Below are 24424 nucleotides of genomic sequence, written 5' to 3' on the forward strand. Positions count from 1 at the left end.
CTTCAGACTTTGACCGAAAACAGTCGGAGGGGGCACTCAGAAGACCTAGAGAGTTCGGACAACTTTCCCCTCCCCTTCCCCCGTCCCGACTTGATGCTACACTTATACGATGGGTCATCGTCAAACGGATGAAAACATCAAGTACTTAACCTTCTATTTCAAAACACTGTGCCTAATATTCGTGACAGAGAGACAAAACAAGGTCCAATGGGCTCGTGGTTGGTGTAGGGTGATAGGGGGTATCCTGGACAAACCAGCCAGACACAACTCGAATTTGGTTAGACAACGATAACCATATGGGTTGGTGCAAAATTTGAAAGAAGTCAAAACTCACATTTTAATGTTTAGTCTGAGGTGACTTGACATAAACTGATACCTCACTGTCGGCATTGATGGTGTGACTGAACGCCGCTCGGGTTGGAGCTGTCACTTTGTCGAAGACTTCGACTCGTGCTCCTCGGTTTCGGCCAGCATTTTACCTCCAGCCTCGCGGTGTTTGGTGACAGAGAATGTTTCAATGGATCTTTTCGATTGATCGTATTTGGGTGACACAACCAATAGCTCGAGTTCGGTATCAATTCCCTTATCAATGTCATAGGGTCATCTTCATTCCACAGTCCTAATTTCATCCACGTACCGTTGATTTTACGATACAGCCTTCATTTACGTGCATCGCGCATGCCATTTATTGGTTTGACCTGGTAACATTTTGGTACGTGGTCATCAAAACAGTAAGCTGATTGACACTCAAAACAGAGAGAATGACACTTTCTATTCGACGGCTACCTGTCTTGGGCGCTATTTGAGGTGAAGGCTGGAATTGCTGTTTTGCCTAGTCGCCTGCTGAGTCAAGGAAAGGTGTATCAGACACTCCGAGAAATCAGCCAGAGAATGAAGGCGCCATCAAAGTAAGTGCTACACAAATTCAAGAACATTGAAGGCATTATGAACCCATCCGAGGCTTGATAGGCTAAATGCAAAACACATTTGCTTACACAATATCAAAAATTAAAAAAGACTTTACCGGCGGAATGACATTGGCCGAATGTAGAACCCACTCTCTTCTGATTATAAGTCAGATGCTCAACCATTGGGCCTCTGCGTCTCCTAAGCTTGGAGAAGGATTAGCTTTTTCCTCAGGTCCTGCGCGGATCTTTTACATGTTATCTTCCCCTTCCAGATCGCTGGTTGTTGATACCCTTAGCAAGCTTTATGCGCTGGGGATTGTGGTGCTCGGGATTCTTCTCTCCACATCAAAAGTTGTGCCAGGCGGAGCCTCCGTGAAGATCATCAATATTTCCATTGAAGTGAGTAAACCTTTCGGGAGGATTAAGATGTATTCTTTCTCAAAATGATGAATGTCGAAAATTATTTGTATGTGGAATCGCTTGCTCATTCTCTTCCTTCAAAGACATGCATCGAAGTGTGTACTAATCTCAACATTTTGCCCTCCTTAACTACAATTTCAACCAAATAGTAGCAAAATATCAGGTCATGAACCTCGAGTCCGTTTGTCACTGGCATTTTCCCTCACGAATGTCCACATTGTACGTAGGCCTACTTCCTCTTTAAAAAAAGCAGCTCCCGCCGTTTCGAACGACTCAAACCAGTTCAATCCATAGTTTAGGGCTACTTCTGTAGCCCTTACGAAGTTCGTAGGTTGAATATAGAAATTTGAATATTCAAATTAAAATCTTGTACATTTATCTATGCTTTCTTCTTGTTTTAGGTGTTCCGTATCTTCCTAACGGGTGTGGCGGTCCTTTTCTTTCTGTTTATGCTCATATTCCTGGTCAGGCGAGTCTCCCTCTTCGAGGAGTCCGAACTACAAGGTTTGGATGAGAGGGTCCAAGAGCAGCGGGGGATGTCACGAGCCCAGAGCTTCAACTCCCTTGCCACCACTTTCATCTTCGAAGTAACTCCACCAAGTGAAGCGAATTCGGAGAACAGTCAACAGCTGGGGAATCAGTCCGTGGATGGGGTGAGCTTGCCGCAGGAATCATGTCGCGCCGGCCGCTCAGGCTCAACACTAGACCTACCTCCCGCCCATCAGAATGGTGGTAGTAGATTGACCAGGCGTACCGTTTCTGTTGTCGAATATCCATCGGATGTAAGGCGTCACAGAGCTGGAACAGGCTCGTCGAAGGAGACGGTAGCACCTGTAACTATCCTGCGGCACGGTGAAGCCGCCTATCCCAACTTCTATGTCCGTTTGGGGGCCGTGTGTAAGTAAACCGTGTACCAGATTGTGGTAAACTACAACTTAACCTGGGCGAGTTTCCACTTTAGTCAAGACATGGAAGCCGGCCGCTATGACTTGCCAGCCATTCAAATATCTCTGATTGGATTTTTCTTAGAACTTAGAACTGAGTAACATGTACATATGGCAGTGGTGCACTTAATGAGTTTGCCAGTGTTCCTCAATCCTGCTCCCGGCGAAAGCTTGACTCGTGTGGAAGATGCGAAAGATTTAGGCGAAAGTGTCAAATTTCCCAATTCTCATTTGAAGGTTATAAAGCTACTGTTTACGATCATATACGGTACAGTGGATCCAAGTAATGGCTTTTTCTTGTTTCACAGATATATCAATTAGGAACGTGTGTCTTTCTTCAAATGAGGCATACCTATAACCACCTTGTTTTTACCTTCCAGTTTTTGGGATCGGAACAATTTTATCAACCTGTATTGGCATCATATTCTATGGTGATGTTATAGTTAAATGTCACATGCCGCCTTTGATGTTCGTCTTCAGATGGGCTCTCCAAGCCGTGTTTGCCGCTCTACAGCTACACTTTATTTTCAGATACTCAAAGGTGAGTCTATGGACATTTTTTGACCGTCTTTCTCCTTGGACTTACAATCCGCGACCCAAGTGACCTGCACAATGCTATGGTCCTACTTGCCCCACTGACTTGGAGTTTGACTCTCGCGGTACAGCAGTGCATACATTGTCAAATGCTTGTTGCGATTGGGAAGGCCAACTCCAAATAAACTCCTTTTTAATCAATTGAAAATATTACCAACATGAAATACATTTGCAACTCATGAAATTATACATGTAACATGACACTTTTCCCTTCCATTTTCGTTCAGATTTCCATCAACCGCTTCAAGGGGCTTTGTCAATTTGGCGTCATGCACCTCCTGGCGACCAATGTCAACAGTTGGATTTTCAATGTCATGGATGAAGTGAGTGAAATCATGAATGAACACACTCATGGACAAAGTCCCACAACATCAACGAGCTTCGCCTTGCCTACCAACAACGGAACAATTGCCACCATGCCGGGCATTCTTCAACTTAACGGTAAGATCAAAAAAGTACAAATATCTCTTCATTGGTTGATCATGCTGACATTGTACTCGAAACAGTACACATTACGTCGATGACAAAACAGGTTAGATCCTGCTGTGTGGTACACAACGCCATTTGAATAGAAATACAATGTACAGTCGCTGGACATTATCACGGTGTACGATCAAATTACTTCATTCGTCCGCGATGTCGCTCAACTAATGCTCATGCATAACTAATTTTCGTTGTCGTATTCGCAGTTAATCTGGCAAATGAAAGGGGTGACGGGTGATTACATAATACGCCGGTACCCCTCAGTGCTGCCTGCCTGTGAAACTGCAAAAGTAATCACCACGATCAGTTATGGATGAGCGAGATCACGTACGAATAAAATGATTTTGTCTTTGGTGGGAGACTGTGATTATTTTATCCAAGAGGACGAACTCTTCTGCCCCTTTGACACATTTCCTGTTTATTTTACACAGGGTACGGACCCCGAGTGAATACTAAATCTTGCAGCGAAGCCATCATCCGCGCCACCGACGTAGTCTCGAGTTATATCTACCTCTACCCACTCATTGTAGAGTTCAGCCTGATATGCGCCGTCTCCTTCAACAACATCTACTCAAACATCGGCATAACGGAGAAAATACGGCTGAGGCGCCGGATAATGAGCAAAGCGAATTCTTCCGATCCGTCTACGATTCCGCAATTCCCGAACCACCTGAAGTTTGATATCACGTGCCATAAATCGTACAAAGGCACCTTTTTTGGTATTATCATGGCGACCACATCAGTGCTTTCGTGCGTTGTCAGCAACGCTTATGAAAAAACTGACGTGAAAGTTTCAGGCGCTATCTTTAACTTCACAGATATTGTCCTCCTCTTCTTTAGCATCATTGCAGTTTGTAGCGCCCTCTATATGATAAAGCAACTTTCAATTCTCCCATCGTACCGAAGAGGCCCGGATGAGAATCTTTTGATGATAGCAGTGGTCGGGGTGTACAGTTCTGAAAGCTTTACGATCTACTCGTACTTGACTACAAATGAGTTGGAGGTGTGGATGAGAGTTGCGGGGGCATTTGCTGGATGCCTCTCCCTCCTCCAGGCCACCCTGCAGGTTCTGTTCGTGTATGACGGATTGAGGCGACACTCGGTCACTTCAAACAATCTGCGGCATAAGCCCGGGCGAGAAGCAGTCGTCTTGCTCTTGCTACTCAACCTATCCCTCTGGCTGCAGAATCTTCTGAATATCAGGGGTGGCGTGTACCAGGTGATGGGCTCCACCAACCCACAGAAGCTTCACGAATGGAACGTGATGGCGACATTCTGCAAACCTTTGTCGATTTTCTTCCGATTTCACTCCTCGACCTGTCTTTACGAAATTTGGAAGAATTCTTACACATTTCATGAGTCCGTTGATGACTAAGGGTTCCATAATGGAAATCCTTCTAATCTTGTTGAAACGAAAAAGAATGTACATACAATTGTAGTAATGTGCATCATTTAATTGGTATAAATATTTCATGTAGTATTATTCAAAATACAATCTCAAGTACAGTACTATAGTCTTTTCTGGTCTTTCTTTGTGTGGCGGTTTATCGAAGACTGTGGATATGAGTCCGACTCGCGTCTTGGGAATCAAAAACGCTTGGCAGAGCCAGGAAAGTTAGATGAATTACACGAAGGCAAAAGGCAGAAGCTCACGACCCTGAGACGCTACCGGAACCCACATAGCCGATTTGGCAATCTAGGACACCACCAACTACATAGTGTATATAGAAATCTGTTGTCTCACAGCTGCATGGTCATCATTTCTATTATCAAATTAGTCCATCTTTTATTGTCTGACTTTGGTGTTGTCATCATTGACATTGAATATGGTCCAAGGAAACATTGATTTATACAAACGTGTTATCCCAAATATCTAGATCAAGATTTGTCCCAGTAACATTTCATGAGCGATATTGAACATTGTTGATAATAGTCAAAATATATTGATTATAAGAATAATAACCGATACGTTGCTTGACTTGTGTCAAGTCTAAGGTAAACACAAGTACAAGACACTGTTATTGGATCGGAGGCAAAAACGAAGTCTTCTATGAACTCCGGCATTTACTGGTGCGATATCTTTGTCAAACCAGTGATAATCAGGAAGTAAACAGCGAAACGTGTATCATCCATCTGATAATATGAGTGCGTCATCTGGGTAGGTTCTCTTTTGATCGAGTTATGTTTCATAGCCTAACGCAGTACATGACCCCTGACAATCAAGCATTCTCATTTTCAACAAAGTGGTTGCGATGGACGAATCACGCTGTGCAATCGAATGAATATACATTCCTGTATACGGGCGACAATAGACTCGCCCGAATCTTGTCTGAAACGAATTTTAAAGGGGTGTAATGCGCTCCGGTCGCAAAAGGTCGGGTGGATCTATTGTTACCGGATATCTGTTCCCCTTTCCATGCGGTCAATCGATTGGTCTGTGGAGATGCCTTCGGCACACATTCAGGGTGTTATAATGTTGGTCCCCATTAAAAAGACAAGGTTCAAATTGGCGTTAATTACTTCCTCTTGCCGTTAATAGTACACGTGTATATCGAGACGTAAATACCCTGCCTCTTCTACTGATACCGACTTGGTAAAAGGTATTAGTGTTGGTAGTCGTTTGAAAATGATATAAGTATATCATTTTGACTACAGGCGAAACATAACAGTCCATGTATGACATTCATCATGTTATAAATGGAGAGTGCCTTATCTTGGGATACCTGTTTTCTATTCGTTGTTGTTGCAGGTCCCTGGTTGCTGACACATTATGCAAGCTCTATGCATTAGGACTGATCGTTCTTGGTATCATCTTCGCAACCTCGCGCATACTAGCCACTGGTGGGACCGCGGAGTTGACCAATATGGTCTATGATGTAAGTGTCATGCTTTGGTGGCCCTTTGACCAGACGAAAATCTTGGTATCACACAAATATCCGCCCATAGTTGATCCAAGTTGTATAAACTAGAACAACCAACATCAATAGGGAGGTTCCGCACCGCCTACGATTACGATTACGATTACGATTTCGGAAAACGTAATCGTAATCGTAATCGCGTCGAGAAGCAGCTAAATTCAGTTCCGCAAAAATACTCTTGATGTCATTCAAGAAACCCACGGCTCACGAACAGAGCGAATTTGCATTCCAATTTCATTGCAGTCGTGACAGTCTAAAACAGCTTTGGCCATGAAATTTGCAGGTCCTACGTCTGGAGTGCATAGTCAAAATATATTGTTTGTGAAAAACGTGACCCAGGATACTTTGGAAGTGCATGAAATTGACGTTCTCGATGATCGTTTATCACTTACGAAGATTAGCCGCCATCGTCGTAGAAACGAACCGAATATGCCGCAGACGATTTCAGGGCTGATGACGTTGCTGCAAAATTGATGACGTCATACACAAATCGTAATCGTAATCGTAATCGTAGGCGGTGCGGAACCTCCCTAATGTCAAGATATCGACACTTACTGCTGAACCGTTGACATCGTATATTAGTGCCGCAAACAAAACTAAACATCAGTTTTTCACATCTGTTTGCTTCTGGCTTGAGCCTTCCATGTGACCATTTATCTTTAAGGTGTTCCATATTATCCTGTGCGCTGTCGGGATCCTCTTCTTCCTGTTCATGTTGATTTACCTGGTCAGACAGGTCTCGCGCTTTGACGAGTCCGAGATAAAAGACTCGGGCGGACAGGACGGCATCGAGTTGCGTGGAATGTCCCGGGCTGGAAGCACAGCAACTTTGAACACCCTTCAAATACCAACAGTCGACAACTCAGTGATCAACAGAGGCTACACGAAAGAGATTGGAAACACCCTCCGGGTCCCTGATGGCAGGACACCGCAGCAAGACTTCAGTAACCATGATCGATCTCTCTCCATGTCAGCTTTGGATATCCCTTCGATAACCTATGGTAATTTCCGACACAGGCGAGCGGATTCGGTTGTGACCATGCAATCAGAGTCGCAGATACTGCCACCGGAAGGTCCGGTGCCGCCCGCTTTAATCCTCAGGCAAGGTGAAGCCTCTTACCCGAACTTCTATGTCCGCGCTGGAGCTGTTCGTAAGTGTCTTTGATGCTCAAGTTGCTCTTTTTTCATAAAATTTGTTGCCAACTTGCAATTTATGTTACACGATTGGCCCAGATGCTGATTTCGGTTTTTCATGAAGAATGAAACCGGTGACCTTAGATGGGGAAAGGGGCGGGGTCAGAAAGCGAAAGAGTCACACATATAGGAGAAAAGAATCCGACAACAGATGGAAGTTGCGACCTCCGCTGAGTTCAACCAAAAAGGGACTCATACAACACCTGGTGCTGTATAGTATAATATTTAACCCGCTGTTATTCTTCAGAAAAATCACTAAGCCTTGCCCTGCATTTTTGTTCCTGCTCTATTGTGCAAAAACTTGTCTACAAAAGCTGATGAACCGAATTTCTATCACAGTTAATGTGTTGACGAGACTGACATGTTGCCATTGACTACAGCATATCTTCTCTCCCAGTTTTCGGCATTTGTGCACTGGTAACCTGGGGTATTGCGATCGCAAGCGTCGTTGAATTGGTCCTGCGATGTTCTTTACCTGTCCCTGGAATAGACCTGACGAAACATACCTTACAAACCGTATTCGCTGCTCTTCAGCTGCAGTTCATTTTCAAATATTCAAAGGTGTGTACTCATGGGAATCTCCGAAAAGTTGACCAGTCACACTGGCTTCAATCTGAGAAATGTCCTGTTTATAAACGCTACTTTCACCGCTATACTTCGGGACTCGGGACGAGTCTGCGAACACACTTAGAGATAAAGGCTGTGATGCTTTTGAAAAACAAAATATGTGTGGTTGTGACATACCTACACTGATATCATATTACAAACGGTTCACTACCTGTTTTTTTGGATAGAATGACATGTAATGTAAACCGCTGTGGAGAACCGATTGTTAATGCCCTTTTCCTGATTTGTATTTCTGAAGATTGCCCATCACGTTTAGGTCTCTGTCATCTTATCATGAATTTATTGGTGTAGCACGGCGCAGTGCGGCTGTTTCTAAAACTCTCACGCAAGCAACGTCTGAATAAGACCTAAGTGATGTCGGATTTCAATATGCTCTGTTCTGATTCATTGTTATTGTCTCAGATTTCCGTCAATCGTTATGCAGTGATCTGCAGGTTTGGTTTCATGCACCTCATGGCGGCCAATCTCAACATTTGGATTCGAGTCATCATTGCAGAGTTGAACCATAGTGATGTGATGGAGAGCCGAAAAAACGTTACCTTTGAGGAAAGGTTCATGAGTATGGAAGGTACGTTTACGGTTTATTCAAGTTTACTGGGAACGACAACAGAACGTATTCCCCTAAACATCGTATTTTCAAAGCTGAGCTCTCTGCATGAAAAAGTGCCCTGAGCAAAGACCTGGAACATGTATAAGAAAAATACAACTCAAGGCAACGAACACACGATCTACAGGCTTATGACATTTTTTATCCAAGAGTTACCAAGTCTTTATCAATTGACACAAGTCACTCTCCATGGGCGAGAGCCAAACATACACACCAATATAAGGCAGGAACAGATCAGTATATAAATGACGAATACTATAGGAAACTAGCGGTTTTTTCTTCTTTCAGACTTACATGTAAGTCCAGAACAAAGAAGTTGCATCACGAACGTCACCGGCGTTACCATGCTTGCTACCGCTTCGCAGTTCGCCTACCCGCTGATCATAGAGTTCAGCTTGATCGGTGCTGTGTCCTTCTACAACATTTACCAAAATATCGGCCTCGCGCAGAAAATACGCCAAAAGCGGAGGAGGAGCAGAGCGCAGTCTTCCGTTTCATCGACAGTGTTGCATTTTCCACATCACCAGGCAGTGAATGTCACGTGCCACAAATCGTACAAGGGCGCATTCGTTGGTGTCATCATGGCAGCCATTACTATCATTTCGTGCGTTTTTTACAACATTCACGAAATTTCCGGCAGCATTCGGATATCAGGTGCCATCTTCAACTTCACGGAAATTGTCCTTCTTGCTATCGCCGTCGTTTCAGTTTGTTACGCGCTCTGCAAAATACGGCCACTTTCGGTTCTCGACACTTACAAAAAAGGCCCGGATGAAACACTTCTGATGATTGCAGCAGTTGGTATCTATATGTTTGAGTTCTATTCGATATACTCGTACGTGAGTGCTGGTCCTGAGGTAGAGGTTTGGATTAGGTCTACAGGAGCTCTGTCCGGATGCCTCGCCCTGTTGCAGGCTACACTCCAGGTGATGTTCGTGTACGATGGCCTCCGACGCCGGACTGCAACCACCAAGATCCTGCGGCGAAAGCCTGGCCGAGAGGCGGTTGTATTGCTCTTGCTTCTTAACCTGGCGATGTGGGTGCTGTATTCATTTGAGATCCATGGAGGGCTGTTACATTTGATGGCGACCACCCACCCGAGTAAAGCAAACGAATGGATTTTCATGACGATGTTATGCAAACCTCTCGCCATTTTCTTCCGGTTTCACTCGACCACGTGCCTTTACGAAATCTGGAAGAACTCGTACAAGCTGAAGAAATCAACGGGAGAATGAGGGTTGTTTTGGCTCTGACGTCGTTTAAAACTTCTATTGTTTTCTGATTAATCCAAAATGACTCATATTATAGGCCCGGTGTAATGTTTTTGAGTGTTTCTATTTTTGAGTGTTTCCCCTCATTGTTTGGGAACGCTAAAAGATAGATTGACAATTTTTTTTGTGTTTCCCCCTATTGAAAAGTCATGGTCTCTCTAGCTGCCTATTGTTTGGAAACACTGACACATGGGAAACAACCACAGATGTTACACCGGGCCCCAGACCTGATCAAGTTATGTGGTGATACGGGAAAAACAAGGAAGCTCTTTACGTGATGTGTACATTACGCATCATTTTGTTAGGCAACTTTCAGTGAGGAACTTGGTGTACTCGACTCACAATTTCATCATCGAATTGGGGAAGCCGACGTAAGAAGGTCGTCACGTGACATATTTGTGAAAATTGTGTGCTTGTAACATACACATTTCATAATTGGCCTATACGTACTTTCGTAATACGCAGTGGATATTTTGCCGTGAACCGGTTGAGAGTTATTTTCGCTATTTTGCCGTGCACTTCCGTTGGACATGCGCAGTTCGCGTTTTTCGGACTTAGCATTTTTCAGATTTGTCCGCCGTGTTGACGATCTCACTCTCGACATGCTCGATCGGGGACGAATTTTCTTCATTTCACAAAGTTCAGATCGCAATAAGAGCTTTAGAAAAAGAGCAGAGCAGCATATATCATACTGGCGGCGAGATTCGAGGACAATTACTGCTGCCTGGAAAAGACTGAAGCATCTGCCGGAAAATGACGAGATCAAGTACTATGAGTTGCGGTTCACATGCATCAAAGGTGGCCGAAAATATGAACCGCAGCAGAGTTCTGGTCACCGACCCAAACAAAAGTAAGTTGGACTCCCTGGCAAGTCTTGCCGGCAAACAGCATTACGGAAAAACGCTAAGTCCGAAAAACGCGAACTGCGCATGTCCAACGGAAGTGCACGGCAAAATAGCGAAAATAACTCTCAACCGGTTCACGCCAAAATATCCACTGCGTTCATAATATCATTTCATGATAATCTGGTGTGAATGGAATAAATTTAAACTACTGTTATATTGCGTACACTGTTTATTAATTATCTAATTTCCAGTTGAAAAGCCCTGCACGTTCGGTACTGGTTGGAGTAAGAAACCCAAGCTGCATCACCTGTATAGGTTCGCAGAAAAATCACGTTCGGCAAATGACCTTATTTCTAATCAACCATTAAAACAACACGTCTATGTATTGTTATATTTACTGTGCGTGCTTTTTAAAATGTCATCCACTTCTTCAACTGGCGATTCACTCAATCGGGCAAAATCGGCGTTGTATCTGCAAGATTTGTCCACGATGAAGGCTTTTGAATGTTGGTCCGTTACGATCATTTGCGTAGTGTTTCTCACAAAGGTAAGTAACTCGTTAAAACACCAGGCAAGTGACACAACTCTTACGAAAGACACTCGTAAATTACTTAATTCATTACACTTAGTAAAAGAAATTTCAGATCGATCTGGCCAAAGGTACTTGGCCGACCACTTGTCACTAATCTGTATAGTGTGATCAGAAATAGTAATGTTACACAGCCCTGGGCAGCCGGTGTCATAGTTGACCGCCCTAAATAGTTGATGCAATGAAAGAGCAGTAGTTGAGCTTAAGTGCGCAACACAACTATCCCTTGGCAAACGTGATCTAGTCATATTCCAAAGTTCATCTGAGTCATTGTGGTCAGAGTGATATGAAAAACAATTAAGCACGAAGAATCGGGGAACTCTTGTGACCTGTCTAACAAAGTGTCGTGCATCCCACTGAAATGTACTGTCATTGTTGATTACATCTCATCTGTAATTCATTTACCCCAGCGGGAATGTTATGTAATGGGGCCTTGATGCGAGCCTCACAATAGACATCTGCAGATATATAGTGAAATCTTATCCCACCTTAGGATTTTGACCAGGCCACTTCTTCCTAATGTTTTAGTAATTGTCTATTGAATGATTTTCATTAACACAAATGACTTCTCTTTTGCACAGGAAACTACTGCTAACGAAAAGAAAGGTACGAAGGAAGACATGAACTGTATCGGCTGAGGTTTGATAACATGACGTACAGCAACAGATATTTATCAGATGCTAAAAGAAGCTCGTTACCTCCCAAAATAGTATCTTTTCTACGTTCTACACATGGTTTCACTGGTCATGGTAGAAAAGGGTTGGGATTATGACATGCGACACGGGCCCTTTAAGTTCGTGGATAGATCAGTAGGAAATTAGGATAAACTGCGGTGCTGTCTAAGTCCTTATTTTCAAACAGTCATGGTTCTTCGATGGACTGAACTCGATGTATACATATGCCGACTTTAAAACTACCTCGTTTAGCATATGAGCATCTCTGTAACACTCTCACCCTTTTGCCATCGAAGAACAGCCCAGGTGTGAGATAGGTGTGTTGAAACCATTAACTTATAAGGCTGTACGTTTTGATCACCAGCAGAAAGAACATTATCAGCCGTTTACTGATTAACGCCTAACATCATTGATCCTGCATCTTGAAAAACAAGTGTTTTCTTTTCTTTCAGCTGATGAATTTTTGCAAAACCCAGGTAATTTACTTTAGACCAAGTTGTGGTGATGTGTAGGCCTATTTGTGTCACCATCCGAATTGTACAACATAAACTGAACCGGTGGATGCCTGGGCAAACATACAAGTCCATGAGCATCAGCACAATTTGAATAATTTCAAAGAAATCCCGACGTTTAAGAGCAAAAATGTCGACAATTTGTATCATTGTAAGTGACCCAGCAGCGGATAACTTCAATCTACAACGACATTTCATTCTGCATCCGTGTTTGAGTCGCTTAGGCAAATGGCCGACAAACAGCTAGTTGAATGTAACCCGAGACTGGTGCAGTTAGTGCCATCAAACGCTACCTTTGAAAGCTCCTGATTCTGTTTTCTAATAAGAAACGTTTTCATTTTCACGTGTGATTTGAACAATTTTAGACTTCGGTTCAATTCGCAAATCGACAAAATAACCTTGCTGACTATCCACTGTCTTATAATTTCTCCATTACAGAACTGTTCCAGGGAGATATACAATACCCTCTACCATCAACGGTAGGTAAACACGAAGCACACGCTTCCTTGGGTCATCTCGACCAATCATGAGTTTCAGTCAGCCATTTAGGTCCGGGCCTTTTTAGGGAGGGGAAGACCAAGCCAGCTAGTAGGTGAAGAAGATTGACACCTATAGCAAGCTCCAGAGGATGCCCGGTCGAGAAGTGGAATAACCCAATATGATACTAACAGATATTTATGTCATTACGTTCATTTGCACTGGTCGGTCTATCAAGGCCTATCGACCACCATGAAAGATGTTTCGTGGAGGTCAGCGTTATCACGATTTGCCCTTACAATCCTTTGATGAGACAATTAGCACAATTGGAATATTCGTTACGGACGCCATTTTAGGAGTTAACTTTCCGGTTGCATTTCACTGGCAAGGACAGAGCAAGAAGCCATTACCTTCAGCAGTGGCATTGACTGTAGAATGGTGGTACACCATGAAGGAACTGTAACGACGTTTCTGATTGGTGTACACAAAAGCAGCACAGTTTGAATGACCTATCAGAAGAAAGGTTATACGTCAAAGTATATTCTGCGACGATATCAAGCGACATTTTTCCGCCAAATCAACCACGCATAGGAAAATACTCCTCTCATATTATTTACTTCAGTTCCGGAACGGCATTCTAGGAAAGTACACCAAGTGGGTCAATAATACGGTTCCTTATGCATTTCTCGACGCCGAAGGATTCCGATACAGTAAGTTGGCCTTCATAGCTGCCTTTTTAAGAGAAACCGAATTTGCATGATATCAACAATTTTGATGAAATCACAAACAACTTGCTGGCTAGACCAAGACCTAGTCATACATACATGAGCAAGCTCATTTACGATGCTATACATGTTTATATTCAGGGCCAGGTGATTGCAAAATTTTCCGAGTCTGTTTACATATTTCGCCTCGTTTTCATACCGATCATGCGCAAACTGAGCTAATTTGAAATGTGCTCATGTTTTACCAGCCGCTTATGAAAAGAGGAAAATCGTGTATGGCATGGAAACGATGGAGCAGGAACTGATAGTCAATGGCAAGAAATGTATCACGTTTAAACCAAGAGACAAGGAGATTGGCCATCTATTTTTCGTTAGATCGGGAGGGTAGGTCGTTCACTTTATTCAAAGGTCGTGGGCCCGAATCCCTCCGACCCCTTCATTCTCAAGGGTTAGGGGCAAAGATGAGAAGCTGCTTATCATCCCGGAATACCGCTGGGATACTGTTCAGCAGTTTGAGCAAGGACCAGTCCATGCCATGGTGACCTTTCAGAGACATTCCATCCGTAGCCACTTGGCGAGCGTGGTCTGAAAGCTGAACACTGAGGTCCAAGATGGTTCATGGAAAAGAGCTAATTTTCTTGTTATTGATAAGCCCTCAAAAAAACTTCTATCTGTCCAGCTTACTTGGCTAGCCTCATGATTGTATTTTGATCAACAACAACTTTTTTTTGCGCACTAGCAGTCACCTTGAAAAAAACCTCCTCAGATTTGCCCTCAGTGTTTAGTGATCAGTGCCATCTTTTTCTTTAGCTGCTCAAGTCCGGTTGGGCAGCCTTACTCTGCCAATTACGTCCACCTGGAGCCGGGCTGTCTAGGCAAGAGCACCTTGCACCATGAGCTGATGCACTCTCTTGGCTTCTATCACGAGCAGAGCAGGACGGATAGGGATGACTACATCACCATCCACTGGGAAAACATGGATAAAGGCAAGTGGCGCACAGTTCCTTTATCGCCTGCAAACACATCTTATTGGATTGCCACTGCATCTTAACCTTAGTGATACCGAACTGGAGGTATTGTTTGACTCACAAAACCTCGTCAGGTTGGACGTAAAACGTACGCCCAAAGCGAGCCAGCAACCCAGTTTTGGGTAATGTGATGGCCCAACCTGCGTTTGTTTTGTCATAATCCAACGAGAATCTGTTGTTACATTTCATACCAAACAAAGAGGTTATACATGTAGTTGTTTAAACCTATGTTGTCAAAACTAGGCTAATACAAAATGTTATCAAGTTGATTAAATGATCAATGTAATCAAACTTATCTCTCCAACGTATAGGTGTATACAGTCAGTTCAAAAAGTACCCGGCGACAAAAGTGACGGCATATGGAGAACCCTACGATCTTAATTCCGTCATGCACTATGGCTACAATTTTTTTTCAAATAACGGAAAACCCACTATTTCCGTGAAAAACGGTGGAAGACTGGGAGCCCTGGATAGGTTGAGTATTCACGATAAGAGGAAGATTCAAAAGAGATATGGCTGTGAAGTTGGTAAGTATGGGCAGTCTGGGAGCGTGAGCAAATCGTCTTATCTGAAAGTTTATAATGGTGAGGATGTCCTGCTGACAATTCAACGGTCGCGGGTGGGAATCTCGGTCTGGTTGCCGCTTTGCCAAACTAGGTCGAGCATAAGTGAAGGTATCATTCCACTGAAGTTCCTGGATCTTGGGTGCCGCGATGTTGCGACCAATCGGACAGTTGTTGCAAGTGTAAAGCGCATGGACAGTCGACTCTTGAAAGGTTTTTGATTGGTTCGCTTTCTGACTGATTCCCTCTTTGTTTTGGGGAATTGCGTGGTCTCACTCTCGTTGTCTTTTGTATGGAAACACTTGAATATAATGGAAAAACAAAAACATTACACCAAGACTACAGCAGCTAGTGAGATGCTCAACATTAGATTTATTGAACAAATGTCTCTTATTTGTGGACATCACTAATTGAATACCATACGTCGATTATCTGAGAGAAAGTTTAATAGATCAGTTTCCGAGATTCAGCATTCCCTCTTTCAGCACCTCTTCCCGGCACAGTCGCCACGACGACGACAACAACAACCACACCTGGACCAGACTCAGGTAAGCGGTTTAATCAGTGAGGCGGGTGTGTTGAACAAAGTTAACATGTTCTGGCTGCAGTGTCAGAGTGAATACTTGTCGCTGTCTCATACAAGTTCCTCCTTTTTGCAGCTGTTGTCAGTTGTAACTTTGATTCCCAAGGCTGGTGTGGTATCCAGCTTCTCGGATCAGAACAGCGATGGTCCATTCAGAATGATGGCGGCGATCACACAACGGGATCAGGTGAGCTTTCACAGGGGTATCAGTTCATTCTATTTTGGTAAAAAAATCACGTTTAAAATCTCAGTTTTCAAAGATGAACTGAGTGACTTCGGTTGTTCTTTTTTATGGCTGAATGAATGAACTGCTGAGTGACTGTCTGATGGATTAATGTTAGATTCCTGTCCGATAGAGTCACTCTATTCGAGATATATTGGTTCCAAATCGTCAATTACTATTAATAATTTATTCCACTCTTACTTTACGGTTTTCGATAGCAGAAGCAAATTGCGCTCTGGGGTTTCAAAATCGAATAGGTTGTAAACGGTAACCAATTTGATGACCTTCTGAAGTTACTATCCTAAGACAATACAGAAAGCGCCCAGACAATAATTTCCTTCCTCGACTTTCAGGTTACGCTGCCAGGTTCACGGTTCGACAGGATGAAGTAAAGAACTTCAACCGAAACTCTGACCTGTCCTTGACATCCCTCTCGGCTGGCCAGCAGTACTGCCTCACCTTCTGGTACAAGCTTGACGGATCCGGACAACTAAAGGTCACATTGGGCGGCCATAAGACCCTCAAGGAGGTGGACGCACAGCGGGGTTGGAACAGAGTCAAGGTGAACGCGTCGACAACATACACTGATGATCTGCGCATCTTCGTCCAAGTCGGGGAAAACCAGTATGGTAGCATCAATATTGATGACGTGGTCGTCACACGAGGATCATGCTAAGAGCGGTATCTAAGAGAGTTCTCTAGTGATGGTTGTATGTAATCCGAACAGTTACAAAGATTAAGATATACCTTCTCGCAAATGTCTTCCTTTCTCGCGTTTCCCTTCGTCGGTTTCGAGAAAGTTAAAAACGGTGTACCGGGAATAAAAAAGTACGTGTTGTACAACCGGCCTTCTCGTAACTACAAGACTTAATCATAGGAAAGCTTAATGAAATTCTGCTATGTACATGAATAAGGCCGAAATAGGGACCACTACAGCAGTTTTCCCCAGAAAATCCAACAGAAGTCGTTCACGTATACATAGAGAAAACTGTCAAATATGTCTACATTTTCCTGTGTTTCTGAAGTAATGAGACGACCTCAGCGAAACTGAACACTTGGATATATTACACCAGTACCTTGCCCTATCCTTCAGTTATGCTTTCACTGGAAACGGAAAAACTTGAAGATACACTAATACGCCATGACGCCATCTTATGCCTTCACTGGGGCGGTTTTGTTTTTCATCGTCTTCTTTATTTTGCGTTTCTGTGAGCAGATGAAGCAAAGATCCATGAAGAACTCGATCGTTTCCACCAAGGTGACGATCGAGAGGCCGAGATAGAGCTCAACTGTTCCACCGAGATCCGATGCCATTTCCTCGACCTGCAAAAAGAGGCGAAAGTATCATGAATTCATGGTCAGGGATTGAGGTTCTGAGAGTGTGTTTGTTTTGAGCGACTAATCAAGCAGGTCTAAAATTTGCAAGTAGATAAGTTCGATTGACATGATAGTCCTGTCAAGCTGAGCCTAAAACCCTTTAGTAGGGGTGTTCCGGTGGGTTCTTTCATTGTTTACCCGCTCATACCTCGACAAAGACCTTGACAATTCCATGTCACTAATCTGGTCGACCCTATTATGCTCGACTCTATTGTACAACCAGTGTGTTCAGCGTTAGCAATTGTCACTTCTGTTGTGAGCCCTCCGATCTTAACAATGTCTGAATCCTTGTTATGAACGCTGCAATCTCCCTGACTCTTTAGGTTACCACCACATTCTAATGAGTTTCTGCTTTATTGATTTTCGGAATTGATTATACATTTTTGTACTTACGGTATAGGCTGACGATGTGACCACATACTGGTACGACATATCTTGATAGAAAACACTCACTTTCAAAATTTCCTGACTGAAAAGAGATTGAAAAATGTACTGAAGGCCCAATTATGCGACAGAGAGAGGCTAGCGAGAACATTTTCGCTGCCCTTTGATGAATCAGAATCTTTCCACAATCTGCAGATAAATGTTGGTTTTTCAAATCGTTCTCGCCAGATGTACTTTGTTGAACTCAGGAATGTGACCAGATCACATTTACCAAAAGATAGTGGTGTTGCACAACACTAGATTATCCTTAGGGTCGGCCTGATTATGCGCTTTCACGGTGTCAACTTAAGGTGGTCAACTATGTCATCAGCTGTCCAAGGCTCTGTAACATTACTCTCCCTGATCACACTCTTTGTACAGTTCAGTGACAAGAGGTCAACCTTTGACACTCTTCATACCTCATGTAGAGTCGTTTAGCTTCGTCGGTGGAGTAGCCAGCAATCAGGTTTTTAAGGGCAGGATTAGTGGTGGCTATCATATTGATCACGTCTTTCTGTACCGAAAAAGAGCAAGTTAACCATTAACTTACTTAAAGAGAGAATGGGGAATACGCGCCCGATTGGCCAATGGCCTATCTTTTAAGGAAATTTCGATGAAACAGATTAAGTCACATCTTCGAATTGACGTTTTGCAGTTCCGCTGATAGTTAAAGATTATTGTACACAGTCAGTTTTCCATCGCCTACACCTATACAGCCGGCATTACTGAGCTGTAATTCACGATGCTCTACTGGCTAAAGTCGGTGCTGCGGTGGTCAAATCATAGATTAATCAAGTGAATAAAATCTACATCAATTTTGGTAAAATCAGAGAGTGTGTTAGACTGATAACTTCCTGGCAAAACTAACCTCTTTTTTCTGTGCTGGCCATGTTGATGACGCCACTGTTGATGGGTAAGAGTGATCACTGGAAGTAAATCGATGCATCTGTAACAACTTCAGAAGACCGTTCTCCGCTGTAAAAAGGATTCTCCCAAAGTTCCTGTCATAACTTGGGTTTAGACAATGCTAGAGCTATAAAATTATACCTCAATTCATTCGAACTTTGGATCTTTCATTGTGATTCTTTTGCATAATATTACAGGTCTTAGCAGTCTAGCAAGATGCGACTCTGACAAGTAAAGAGCATTTTGACTCAGGTGCTGCTTGGTATAAATCAGGTCATGCATTTACCGCTGTTTGCATGTGTACCGCGCTACACACCCAAAGAGAAGAGTGCTTTCATCATATACATGTACTTTGCTACGTACTTTAATACCAACAGGGCACGCTTTCATATCCATGACATCGGTAATTTACTAAATTATATACGGGCTTCATTAAAATGTGCACTTGTTCATTTTAACAAAGAAAGGGTGTAACTATTGGACTGTTCTTTCTGTCTGTATGAGCAGGTATGTTTGTGACACTCTTGTGGTTGTACGCAGTGGCGACAGTATCGCCAGTGTGGCGCTATAACGATGAGAAGCCCCAGATCACTTACAGACAACTTGGGGGACAATCTTCGTTACACGGCAGCGTACCCGTGTTCAGTTTCTGCTCAACACTCGTGATACAGTCACCTGTAAAGGAAAACAACAATTATGATAATGCCTGTGTACATGGTATAGTATTGATAAACATTCAGCCTTTGAGCACTTTTTTACGACCATCATCATGATCTGGGCCGCAGATGCATCGAGGAGCTGCTCACACGCGCAGCGGGAGCTCACTTGGATGAGGAGAGAAGTCGCCTTTCTCCTTGCTTGCTCATTGTTCTGTTTGCTTCTTTTCTTGTTTTCCCATCTGTTTGCTTTCCATGATTACCTCCATAGCTAACGTAGTAGGCCTACTTAATTGGCAACTTTCAACAGCCAACTTCGTATCCGAAGCATCTGACGAACTTGGAAATGCATTCCATTAACAATAGCCACCCTTGTCTGAAATGCCTTATCAGTTCCTAGGGTGTAGGTCGTCCGGGAGAAAAAAAACGTTCGAGTCTATGAGTACGAGGTTACTTACGGGTCTCAGCTTTATTCAACTGACAGAAATCAGCAGTTGGGACGCCACTGTTCGCAAAGGTGGTTCCTACATACACATAGAAGGGATGTTTGCATCCGCACGCTTTGAAGATTTCCTTCTGCATGCAGGTTTTCTCGCATCCCTGAAAAAAATGGCCCAAAATAAGAAAACTGAGGGGGGTTGGGGAAGAAAACATTCAAAATGTTAACGGTCCCATTTTTATGAATCAAACAATTGTCTAGTATAAAAAAATGAACACATGCTTCAGCCTGCTTCTGATTGGTCAAAATCTGTCACGTGAAAGGAAGTGTCAAACAACTGCTGCTACAGGAATATAACATTGCGTACCACCGATGTGTAGCCGACTCCTGTCAGCCTTTCTGTGTAGGCATCCCTCGACCTTGCATCAGTATCACTATAATTCTGGCAATTTCCATACGGTGATTCTGCCCGGACTATAACCACCTGTAAGTAAGAGCAACAACAATGGTCATAAAACTGATAAGTGTGAACACTTTAACGATTTTATAACAGTAGCTGGAACGAAGTGGTCGTGAATGAAAATAGCAATACTTCAGATAATGTCTGACCGAAAAAGCGCCTTACCCGTACGTACCTGCCTGACACCAATCTGGGTATCGGACCCCGGCGCCACCAACATACCATCATCTTCTGGGAAGGGAAACTGTTTCTGATGATGTACAAGCACTTTGAGCCCTGCCGCTTCCGAAATTGTTGGGAAGTAGTCCGTCTGGTCGATGAGCATAGTGAGACTCAAACCTGGAATGGAATGGCAAGGTTACTGTGGATAGCAAAGCTGTTGGCGTTACAAACTCCGTTCTAGCCCTGAAAAGATAATTGACTTTCTGTGCCATCTAGACGGGCTTACCAGAAATCCGCCCCTTGGTTGATGTGGCACTGAGCAATGAGGCTACAACCGTCCTGTCACCACGACCAGGCCAAACGTTTGAAAGCAAGTTTGATTCGTGATTCTTTTTCTGCCTGTTTGGCCTCCTTCGCAAGAACAACACTGGTAGCGCATTCATCGCTCCGAGAACGAAAGTCCAATCTGAGGACAGTTTGTACCAAATCTCAAATCTCCTTACCATGTATGGGACCAGGGGCGCTTACACTTGTAACGTCGCCATTTTCATCCGGGGTATTGAAAGTGAAACAGTTACCAAAATGTGCATGTACCGTCCGGGTGAAATTTCTGAAACGAACCAATGAGCTAATATATATGTTCATTCTAAACGTGTCTCGGCGTCATACCAGCGGTGAAGTAATAAATGTTTTGATCAGTTCAAACATCGTGTGTTCGATACCAGAATTGATTCCTCGCTTGTGACATAGGAAAGGTTGTTCTCCATATTGCTGCCATCAAGTCGAAGTTGGCTACTTCTTTGTAATCCTTGTGTTCCCGGAGTGGAGTATACTAAGGCTCGGTTCAATAGCTCTGCTACCATGCAACAGAGCTGGGACTGGTCGCCAGTTCATACCTCGTCACTTCCAGCTGGATGGCACAGGGGAAGTGTGCTGGCCCATAAACCCGAGGCCTGTATATCGAAACGACGCTCTGCTACCATGTAACCGAGTTCGGCCTAATTACCAGTCCCACACCTCGTCACTTCCAGCAAAGTTGCGCATTGGAGGAATGCTGGGCCCAAAACCCAGACATCCGTAGATCGAAACTACGCTCTGCTAATATGTAATGGTGCTGGGACTACAACTCGTTACTCCAGAAGGCGGGCTAACCACGGCCACTCAGAGGTCTGATCCTTGATCATTGATCTTCCCCAAAGCACAGGATCAATTGGAGTGCTCCTAGCAGCCTGGGACAGGGTTATATACTTGGCCTTATAAGGCCCATCCAATTATAGCCGGGTAACATGATTTGGCATGTTAGGGTGACTGGTGAATGCCCTGTCTCCCCAAGGAACTAACAAGGCTAATGATAGTTTACTCGGGAGCTATAAGAGACCAAGCACACGCACAACCAACACACCTGCGAATGAAGAAGAAGTCTGATTATACTTACATGGGCGAACATGTTTTTCCATTAAACGCGCAGTCCAGCATCATTTCTTTCATACTGTAGCCAACATTTTGTTTTTCCTCGTCAGACAGCGCCATGTATGTCTGGTAGAATAAAACTTTGGCATCGTAGTCGGTTCGTTGGTCTGAGAAGTTAATGTTGTCCCAGGAGAACGTGCCAGTCCCGCTTTGTTGTGGACCTGCGTTTCCCGTTGTCTGAAAAACCAACCAATATCAAGTTCAGTTTAGTATTGACGATTGTGGAATACAGTCATTCAGGAGAAGCTGGGTAAACCAACGGACTTCAGCCAGAATCATCCTGGTTCGGTAGACATCAGGAGTATAGAATTGGAAAATATTCAACATCAAAACTTTACATACCTTTATTTTTTGTTCGTCAAAGAAGGTCCTCGCCGCAGAACCGTCTGGCAACTTTGTCGTTCTTGAGTTACGAACAGGATTCAGGTTACACAAGGTCACCGCGGGAAATTCCTTTTCCCGAGCGTAGACGTATTCGAATGTGGTGGAGGTCGGCCATGATGTGAAATACTCGACTACAGAGTACAGCTGCCAGATGGCGACTCCTGGATGACAAAAAGCAAGCAAGACCTTTGTTAGGTTATGTTTTATCGACCTTTTTGTGAAGCATAATTTAGAACAGCAGAAAAAGTCATTTTTCATTTCTATTTCATGCACCTTTGCAGAATTTATAGTGCATTCTGATATTACTTGCGTATAATGTTATGATCCTGTTTATGAAAAATGTGCCCCTGAAAATGTGAAATTACTGTGTGCTTTCCTTGTGGAAGTTCTCAATGTGTAAATAGAAACTGGATATATATATATATATATTTCAGCGATACCGCTGTTAAGACAGATATACATTCATATGCTTTGAAGTGCCATTGACTTTGAATGCATAATACATGTAACTGCACAACTGTATTGTGTTTTCCTAATTTTTCCCGAGCAACCTGATCTCGTACCCTTTAATTAACTCCTTCAACCAACCTAAGAGGCCGACCATGACAATGATCCAGATGACTTTCTTGGCAATGTGTAGGTCCATCTGTATACGGGGCACCCCGTGCATGTCGATGTCGGCCAGGAGCTCGTGAAACCTGGCGCTGGCCGAAGGTTTCTTAAGTTCGTCCTCATCATCGTCACCTGCCTCTTTCTTTTCGTCGAGCATGTCGGCGTTTGGGGAATGAATTTCTTACGTAACTGCTCACTGTAAGTTAATATGGTGAATATGAAGTGCGGATGTAAGCGATGTTTTACCCTTTGTCAATTCCAAAAGTTTACCAAATTCTAGATATCTTAAAGACATCGTCTATGTCATGCACAGTGTAACTCTAGGTACTGATGGTCCAGTTGCAACGAAGTCAGGCTCTGAATATGCAGTTCTTAAACTTAATGTTATCATCTGAAATATGTAAACGAGCCTTTATGTTATGGTATTTCGCCACAAACCCCAGCGAGACGCTTTGAGCCTTTGTAGGCTTGCGATGTTTGGACGGAAAGCCGAGTACCTCCAGCTTGGTATCAATTCCTTTTCAAAGCAAGAACCCCAACAGCGATACAAAATCCAAACTACAGCAACATACTAATCTGTAAAAATCAAAGAAGTGCTCTCAGAAACCCCTCTTACATATGTCAATTGTCTTCAACACTTACCCACAGCTCTCAGTGTGTTCCTAAGTATATCCTAATATATCAAGACACCCCGCTCTGAGAAAGAATGTTGAGTGATATTACTTCTGTATTCTCTTCATGCGAAAAATACTTGGTTTACGCATGGTTCATGACATATTGAATTTTCAATATCTATTCAGGCGCTCCATGATCATTGTAAAGGTGATTCTCTATCAAACTCACCATGGCGGTGTACTTTAGGGCCTACCCCATGGTCTAGTGACAAAGGTATCGAACACATTGGGACAGTGTTTGGTAATTTTGTCTTGGATGTCTTTGCTTGAGGTTGTATAGGTGTCAATCAAGGGTCACGTGTCTTGAAGAAAGGATAAGCCAGTTTTGGTGGAGAGCGATAGTCATACGTTCTCCAAAATCTACCGAGTTTGTGGTTGATATCATACATTACCTCAGTAGCAATGTACCGTAATTAGGGGACCCGCACATGCTTCCATTACTACCGACCCTCGACCCTAAAATCGAAAATGGCGTTGTTGGCTCTCTGGAGGGTGAGGAAGGTGAAATATAGCCCAGAACGAGGTGGTCGTTGTAAACAAGTCTTCCCAATTAAGGTCTCCACACTTGTGCGTAGGAACGATTTACGGGTCACTCCTCTCCTTTCCCCTTCTGATCAGTAAATCGTTCCGATTCCGACTAACGTACAAGTGTGTTGCCCTTAGTCAGGATGTCGTA

The 24424-nt window shown here is 43.5% G+C and overlaps 4 protein-coding genes across 4 annotated transcripts; 3 read left to right on the forward strand and 1 right to left on the reverse strand.

The window, feature by feature from the left end:
* Positions 1-664: 664 nt before the first annotated feature.
* LOC135488273 (proton channel OtopLc-like) lies at positions 665-4858 on the forward strand. The gene is made up of 6 exons (XM_064772814.1): positions 665-908; positions 1181-1307; positions 1730-2225; positions 2653-2813; positions 3094-3307; positions 3781-4858. The coding sequence occupies exons 1-6, from the start codon at positions 892-894 to the stop codon at positions 4722-4724; spliced, it is 1959 nt and encodes a 652-aa protein (XP_064628884.1). The 5' UTR covers positions 665-891; the 3' UTR covers positions 4725-4858.
* A 492-nt stretch (positions 4859-5350) lies between these two features.
* On the forward strand, positions 5351-10900 carry LOC135488018 (proton channel OtopLc-like). The gene is made up of 6 exons (XM_064772379.1): positions 5351-5507; positions 6099-6225; positions 6932-7418; positions 7859-8022; positions 8491-8656; positions 8984-10900. Exons 1-6 carry the CDS (start codon positions 5491-5493, stop codon positions 9928-9930), a joined length of 1908 nt encoding a protein of 635 aa, XP_064628449.1. The 5' UTR covers positions 5351-5490; the 3' UTR covers positions 9931-10900.
* A 361-nt stretch (positions 10901-11261) lies between these two features.
* Positions 11262-16943, forward strand: LOC135488378 (zinc metalloproteinase nas-4-like). Its single transcript, XM_064772969.1, has 11 exons — positions 11262-11358; positions 11982-12006; positions 12527-12550; positions 13025-13065; positions 13686-13773; positions 14037-14172; positions 14599-14774; positions 15128-15343; positions 15865-15927; positions 16039-16149; positions 16539-16943. The coding sequence occupies exons 1-11, from the start codon at positions 11302-11304 to the stop codon at positions 16859-16861; spliced, it is 1260 nt and encodes a 419-aa protein (XP_064629039.1). The 5' UTR covers positions 11262-11301; the 3' UTR covers positions 16862-16943.
* Positions 16944-17042: 99 nt separating this feature from the next.
* Positions 17043-23924, reverse strand: LOC135488377 (acid-sensing ion channel 5-like). The gene is made up of 13 exons (XM_064772968.1): positions 23717-23924; positions 23051-23270; positions 22421-22623; positions 22044-22255; positions 21112-21218; positions 20622-20785; positions 20354-20470; positions 20006-20147; positions 19488-19566; positions 18854-18911; positions 18405-18499; positions 17956-18031; positions 17043-17508 (listed from the first exon to the last, which is right to left on the reverse strand). Exons 2-13 carry the CDS (start codon positions 23229-23231, stop codon positions 17338-17340), a joined length of 1605 nt encoding a protein of 534 aa, XP_064629038.1. The 5' UTR covers positions 23232-23270; positions 23717-23924; the 3' UTR covers positions 17043-17337.
* Between the last annotated feature and the right edge of the window lie 500 nt (positions 23925-24424).

Source organism: Lineus longissimus, chromosome 5 (assembly GCF_910592395.1).
Source record: "Lineus longissimus chromosome 5, tnLinLong1.2, whole genome shotgun sequence".
Taxonomy (NCBI): domain Eukaryota; kingdom Metazoa; phylum Nemertea; class Pilidiophora; order Heteronemertea; family Lineidae; genus Lineus; species Lineus longissimus.

Coding starts and splice junctions, on each gene's coding strand:
- LOC135488273 (XM_064772814.1), top strand. Junction 2,814..3,093: donor TTATTTTCAGATACTCAAAG/GTGAGTCTATGG, acceptor ATTTTCGTTCAG/ATTTCCATCAACCGCTTCAA. Junction 3,308..3,780: donor GGGCATTCTTCAACTTAACG/GTAAGATCAAAA, acceptor TATTTTACACAG/GGTACGGACCCCGAGTGAAT.
- LOC135488018 (XM_064772379.1), top strand. Junction 8,023..8,490: donor TCATTTTCAAATATTCAAAG/GTGTGTACTCAT, acceptor TTATTGTCTCAG/ATTTCCGTCAATCGTTATGC. Junction 8,657..8,983: donor AAGGTTCATGAGTATGGAAG/GTACGTTTACGG, acceptor TTCTTCTTTCAG/ACTTACATGTAAGTCCAGAA.
- LOC135488378 (XM_064772969.1), top strand. CDS start 11,302: ATGAAGGCTTTTGAATGTTGGTCCGTTACGATCATTTGCGTAGTGTTT. Junction 11,359..11,981: donor GCGTAGTGTTTCTCACAAAG/GTAAGTAACTCG, acceptor TCTTTTGCACAG/GAAACTACTGCTAACGAAAA. Junction 12,551..13,024: donor TGAATTTTTGCAAAACCCAG/GTAATTTACTTT, acceptor TCTCCATTACAG/AACTGTTCCAGGGAGATATA.
- LOC135488377 (XM_064772968.1), bottom strand. CDS start 23,231: ATGCTCGACGAAAAGAAAGAGGCAGGTGACGATGATGAGGACGAACTT. Junction 21,219..22,043: donor GGAAAAACATGTTCGCCCAT/GTAAGTATAATC, acceptor GGTTCGTTTCAG/AAATTTCACCCGGACGGTAC. Junction 19,567..20,005: donor GTTGAATAAAGCTGAGACCC/GTAAGTAACCTC, acceptor TTTCCTTTACAG/GTGACTGTATCACGAGTGTT.